Below are 6,569 nucleotides of genomic sequence, written 5' to 3'. Positions count from 1 at the left end.
GCCAGACCCGAGCTACACGCATAGGTAACGAACACCAACATGGGTTGAAAATTAAGTCGCACGAAGTATTATCATCGAACAAAACAAAAACTTTCTAGCAGTGAGAGCAAATGTAATAAACGAGGTAGAAATCATGTATCTGTTGCATTCTCAGAAACGCTCCGCGCGGTGTTGCTTTAAAAATAATTTGGAAGTGACACATATCAGTCGTGTATATATCAAATAACATGCATTTATGCCGATGTTTTATTAAATGTCAACCCCTGAACATATGTATTTTTAAAGATATTAATAGTAGATCATGTATTTCACCATGAACAAAGAACATACATAGACCCACCCCATACAGCCCCTTCTTTTTTATATGAACCAACGCAAGACTACAGCTCCCAGAAGTCTGCTGATACTTGATGGGCGTGTCTATACGAAAGTGACCAATAAAATTCTAGCATTGCAATATCATGTGACAGTTTAGTAGATTTTTGCGCGAACTGGCAGGTTCGAGAACGGAGAAAGAAATCGGCGCGCGCTGGCGGGGTTGTTTAGAAAGCACTTAGGCGCTCTGCGTGAGAGGTGGGTAATGTGCCTCGCAGGGATGCACTTGCTTGTTTTGCTTACTAGAATACTCATTGTTACGTATCTTAATGCAAAATATTTTTTTTAATAGTTCCTGTTGATATCAGTGTTTATCTGCTTGTTAGAAATTTTTGAGCTTTTCGATACCTGTAGACGCGTGATTTTCCAGTTTGCTAGTTGTGTTGTATGTTGTGCTTTTTTGGTTTAAGTCGAGAGACACCTTTGTTTTCCGAAGGGGTGCCTCGAATATTCTAGACAAGAATAACACGGGGGAAGTCCAGGGGTATATATTCTTTTTTTATGGTGTATAATTATTTTTAGCATATTCTGTCTTTTATTATTAAAAAAAAAAAAAACGAACGTTTTCTTATTGTGGGGCTTATGCGCAAAATTGGGCGGCACCGGTTTCTCCCGTCGAAATTGGAGTACCCTCATTCTTTGTGAGCATCTTGAGTGTTCGCGTAGCCGATACGGTGTTGCATGTTGGACTCGAATAGTTCTTTGAAAGAACATCGAATGACTGATAGGGTGTGAAATGGATGCAAGTTGGTATATTCAAGTAGCTGGAAAGTAGTGGGAGTGTATTGGGCATCCTGTTGTTCTTATAAAGTGTCAATGGTTTACGTATCGCAGCAGGGCGCGCCCTTTTGTTTTAATTGTGTGTCTGTATTTTTAATGGGGACAAGAGCACAAGGAGAAGGGGGGGAGGGCAAGAGCACGCGCTCAGCTTTTGTTTTGTAGATTTTTTTTTTTTTTAAACCAAAATTAACCTTTGTTCATCAAGAACAGACGTCTGTTTATTGCTTCCAGTTATATATTCGGCATTTCTACTGTTGGATATACTCCTGGCACTCGTCTTTCGAGATCGGGAAAATTTAAAATCAATTCACATTCGCTGACATCGCTGGGCGGATGTCAATTCACAATATACTTGTATTCGCAGTGTAGTTTTTATTTCGAGGACTACCAAAACTCCTTAAAACAAATAAAGCGGTAGATTGTTTTATGCCAGTGTTTTATTATTTGCTGGTTTTATGACTACCTTCACCAATTCGGGTTATTTTTTCATTGTGGTGCATAGTATGTTTACACGTTAGTGAAATCTTGCCGAAATCGATTGCACCTGTAAAGAACGATGCGTTTTGTGCTTCGTCTGTAACACCGTTCTACCCCCCCCACCCTCTTCTGTGTTTTGTTTGTAGTGGAGCGCGCGTTTTGAACAGACACGTGCGTATGTGGGACACACACACACACACACACACTATTTTGATTCACTTAAAGCGTGCAGACGCGGGGCGGTGAACAAATGATCGTTGCAATGTGATGGGCTTTTTTTCAGCAAGCCTCTTGTTTTGCTTCGCCGATTGAAAATGCTTAAAGATTATTTAACGTTTTATTTTAGTCCTTGCTTCTTTGCCTCCATCCTATACAGTGCACGCATTGACGGGGTGGTGTGAGACTGACGGCTATGAGTGAAGTGGACGCTTCACTGGACGCTTTCAAGTTTGGAAACAAAAACGCGGGTGCCTCGGGGTAATTTAAGTTGACTTTTAAAATTGTTGATGCATTATTCAAATCCCCGATGTCACAACACAGTTGGTAGTTGCTATGGATTGTCTTCCAGGTTAACGGGACCCAGTAATTTAAGGATCTTTTTTAAATGTGTAATTTAATATTGTATCCGGGCGTTTGGCAGCCCGGTCTCCTCTCGCATCTTTTGTTTATGGAGCAGTTAATTATTGGGTGAGACACTTGGAAAATAAACGAATCGGATTGTAGCCCACTGTCCGTTCGGTCATCATTACTTATTAATTTCAGCTTTGCGTTTTTGGTGGTACAAAGATCAGCATACACAATGAGCAGCATGACAAAGACGGATCTAGTGCATTCATGCTTCTCTCCGTGTGACTATTTTTGTAAAGATGTACTTCTTAATGCTAGATACAATTTGGCGTTAACTTGGAAATCTATCCAGTCTACTGTAATTGCAACAGATGTTCTTTGTTGACGAGTCTAACCCGGTTTTCAAACTGACATTGATGCATATATTCCCTTTTATTTAAATGGAACAGTAACGCTGGTTTTTGATTTGACCTAAATGAATGCAAAAGTAATTTTATATATGTGAATACAACATGCTTTTAAAATTCATACTGGACTCTAGTGGGGTTTTTTGTGTGTGTGTGTGTGTGTGTGTGTAAGTGTAAAGACTGTTCATAACTGTCTGCCAGAGTTGGACTGCCTTTAAGATTGACTGACTGATTTGTAATTTTCTTATGCTTTTTTTCTGTAGGTATCTGCAAGTAGTTTGAACACCATGTCTTCTGGTAGGTAGCGGTACAGTGCTTGCCAGTTTTAAATTGTGTATTTGATGCTTCTTGATTAACAATTTATAGCTCTTAGCCAATTTGTCATGGGTAGGAAAATGGGTGTAAACTTCAGCACTATTACAAGTATCACATTTTTAAGCATCTGTGAACACTAAAGATTTTTTGCTTTGTGTCTTAACCCAAACTGATTATTTGATTGCTATCCTTGAATTATAATGGGTTAGTTTGTGAAAGAATTGGGAAATGCTAATAACCTGTTTTGCTGGTTAAACCCCTATTCTATATTAATCCAAAGCATCCGTTACCGTTTCAAAATGTTTATTGTAAAATTTGAAGAGGATAACTTGTTTATTACAAGCTTTTCTGTTCCCTTTTAACCAGTAAAAGGTTTACCATCCGTTTTGGCGGGGGGGGTGAAATGATCAAAAACTGAAGTGGTGTAATATAAGCTATGTTTTGAGCAATGAAAGTATATACTGACAAAACCAATCATAACCACCAGGAAGTATTATCATTTTGGGCCAATTAAAGCATTATGCAGTGTTCAAGTATATAGTGTTATGGAGTGAAGAAAAAAAAAACATTTTGCCCAAGCACTGAAGATATGCCTTACTGGAAAATAATCAGAGTGGAGAAAAAGCTGCATGAAATTCTTTTTGTTTAAAAAGTGGTTCACAAGCTAAATTAAAATTTAAATTTGCTCTTCTTGGGCTATATTGGATGTGTTCAGATATTGAAGAAAAATGAAGTCTCAAGTTTTTCATGTGAGCACAGAAGTGTATCCTTTTTGGTTTAAGTCCTCTTCAGGAAGTGAAAGGGAATTGTATGTCAAATGTATGAATGTGACTTGCCCCCAATAGAATTTTAGACCTCTAAATATGTGAAGATATGTTCGGTGAGCTATATTCACAACATGTTTGTTTATGGGCAACTATAATCATCTATAAATATCAGATTCCCTTGACCTAGGGAAAGGCATGTATTGCAACCTTGTTTCACAAATGGAGTTCAAACAGGGTATATTCAATGGAGTGGTGTAGTCCTACATTCTGCCAAAAGTCCTAGTATTCAAAAATTCTGCAGTATTTTCGTTTTTAGTCTGTAAGTTTTTGTTCTGGCGAATTCAGTGTTGGTCACTTAGAATAAAGTTGAGCAGAGTCATGTTTTTGTTGTTCTGTCCCCAACTTTTACACTGCTGAGGTTTACTGGGATCCAAGTCTCCAACTCTCTAATCTCTTAACATTGTAGCATACAAACATAATGCAGAGTAAGAGACTCTTCACAATAATGCAGGTGTCTGGAGTTAAGTTGCATACAGGTATAGTAGGTAGAAACACTGCCACGTCTTGCAGCAGCTGTGCTAATCAGAAGATCATTGTTTGTTTTCATATACATCCCTTTGGAATATTTAAACTTTTTTTCTTTTGCCTGTCTTGTTCTTAGAAATTCAGGTGAAGGAATTAGACAAGCGTGCCTCTGGTCAGGCATTTGAGTTGATCTTGAGCCCAACAAATGCAGAAGCTATACCAGAGTTTCCCCTCTCCCCTCCTAAGAAGAAAGATCTTTCTTTAGAGGAGATTCAGAGGAAGCTGGTGGCTGCGGAAGAAAGGCGTAAGGTATTGATCCTCTTGTATTGTAGCTTTTCATTAAATGTTTAGTATAAAAATGTATTTTCTTGTAAGGCTAAGAAAAGGGTGCTTTGGTAAAGTTCCTACGTTAAGGCTGTTTTATAGTTAGCTGTGTTAATGGAGGATTGTGAAAATTTTAGCATGTACTACAAGTGTAGTGCTTGCTTTAGTATGAGTCCCCCCCACCCCAATTGTGGAAGTTGCTATCACAGTAATTAGATTTATTTCAAAAGTATTGTGTTCTGTTTTATAAATGTTTCTGTATACATAATGTACAGTGAATATCTGACAGTGCAGTTTGTAAATTGTACCGGAGTTAGTTTCCCGGTATCTAATTTTAATTCATGTCATTGAATAAAGTGTTTAGAGGATATTTGTTACCAAAATTCAGTTGGTGGTTGCTTTCATTTTGCATATTATTTGGGACTTTGTTATCCTAAGTAAAGTTTTGTCAATTTTTGCTGTATGAATAATCATTTAGCCTTTGATTATTAAAGTATGAGTCACATTGTGAAGCCTATAGAATCAAACTTGGTAAATTGGGTTGCTGGTGGAAACTGTAAGGATTTGCTTTCTCTGTGCTTTAGTCTCATGAAGCAGAGGTACTGAAGCACTTGGCAGAGAAACGTGAGCATGAGAAGGAGGTGCTGCAAAAGGCAATGGAAGAGAATAATAACTTCAGTAAAATGGCAGAGGAAAAATTAACCTTGAAAATGGAGGCCAATCAAGAAAACCGCTCTGCGCAAATGGCAGCAAAAATGGAACGCTTAAAAGAGAAGGTAATAAACCTTTATTTGGAAACTTGAGATTTTACAGGAGGAGGTGACTTCTTGCTGAAGAAAATGTTCATAACACCTAAGTCGTGGTTCTTGGTTTAAACAGAACATTGTCACTCATTTTTAAATATTCATTTTCTTTTTCTGTAATTAAACTGTTGAAGTAGTTTGGCTTTAGCAGTGCAGATGTTTAACAGTTGTAGCCAATTGAAGTGTGTTATAATTTGTATTCAAGTGCACACTTCTTTTAGGTGATGCACTAGAAGTGGCATTAATCAGTTTTAAATTCTTGTTTCAGGAGAAGAAAATTGAAGAGGTCAGAAAAAATAAAGAAACAAAAGATGGCAGTGACCAGTAAATTTTGAAGTCTGGGGAATAAGGGGTTTTCTACATATCCAAAGAATTTTTTTTTGTTTTGTTTTGTTTTTGTTCAATGGCCAGTATTTTATTTACATTGGCAATCTAGCTCATTACTGCCTTTTATTCCACAAGTGGTGATAAATGGGAGATGGTTTCCACTTCTTCTCTGTACTAGTTGCAGTGCTCTGCTGTAGATGATCCTTGTTGCATCCTTTTTACCTGTAGTACCCAACTGCAGCAGTAACTTGTCATGTATACCAGAAAGAAACGGCATGTGTCTGATGTATAAGGTGGTTTAAACACTCTTGTCACATAGTGCAAATGTAATTCTTTCTAAGTGTAAAATGTTTTGTTAACCCTAATAAAAAATCTGCACAGACTGGTCCATTTAATTATATTGGCTCTCCATTTTTAATGTGATAGTTTAATACAACTCTAGCCTTCCCATGACCCTTTATAAATCATGCTGCATTCACTAAAACTTATCTGCTTGATAAAACTTTAAGGGAACAGTGAACTCTTGTACCTTCAAGACAGAACAAGGAAGATTTTCCAGCACTTCCATTTTGACTGGAAATGTCTGTCTTAAACTAGAAATTTACATTTGTAATTGGCATCTTGATTTTCTTGCTAGTGTCAGTATTCTGAAATGTTGTACATGTTTTAGAATGGGTCAAAATTAATTGGTAGCATTAACATTATATTGAAGTTTGGTATGCTGTTATTACCACATATGTTTTAATATGCTGATGTAATTATTCCAGTTCTCAAAGAATACAAATTTCATTTTCCATTTAAGTTAATCTGCAACTACCAATGATAAGCAATAAGAAAAATGTACAAAATCCTTCTGTGTACGTTTACATATCAAGCTTTGAATGGATGGGTAAGATTGTTCT

The 6,569-nt window shown here is 37.1% G+C and overlaps 1 protein-coding gene across 1 annotated transcript; it reads left to right on the top strand.

The window, feature by feature from the left end:
- The first annotated feature begins 475 nt into the window (after positions 1-475).
- Positions 476-6,062, top strand: stmn1b (stathmin 1b). Its single transcript, XM_028819233.2, has 5 exons — positions 476-573; positions 2,870-2,903; positions 4,350-4,522; positions 5,122-5,313; positions 5,609-6,062. Exons 2-5 carry the CDS (start codon positions 2,894-2,896, stop codon positions 5,666-5,668), a joined length of 435 nt encoding a protein of 144 aa, XP_028675066.1. The 5' UTR covers positions 476-573; positions 2,870-2,893; the 3' UTR covers positions 5,669-6,062.
- The last annotated feature ends 507 nt before the right edge of the window (positions 6,063-6,569 follow it).

Source organism: Erpetoichthys calabaricus, chromosome 14, assembly GCF_900747795.2.
Source record: "Erpetoichthys calabaricus chromosome 14, fErpCal1.3, whole genome shotgun sequence".
Lineage (NCBI taxonomy): Eukaryota > Metazoa > Chordata > Cladistia > Polypteriformes > Polypteridae > Erpetoichthys > Erpetoichthys calabaricus.
The sequence above is the reverse complement of the archived record's forward strand: the minus strand, read 5'-3'. Positions and strand labels throughout refer to the sequence as shown.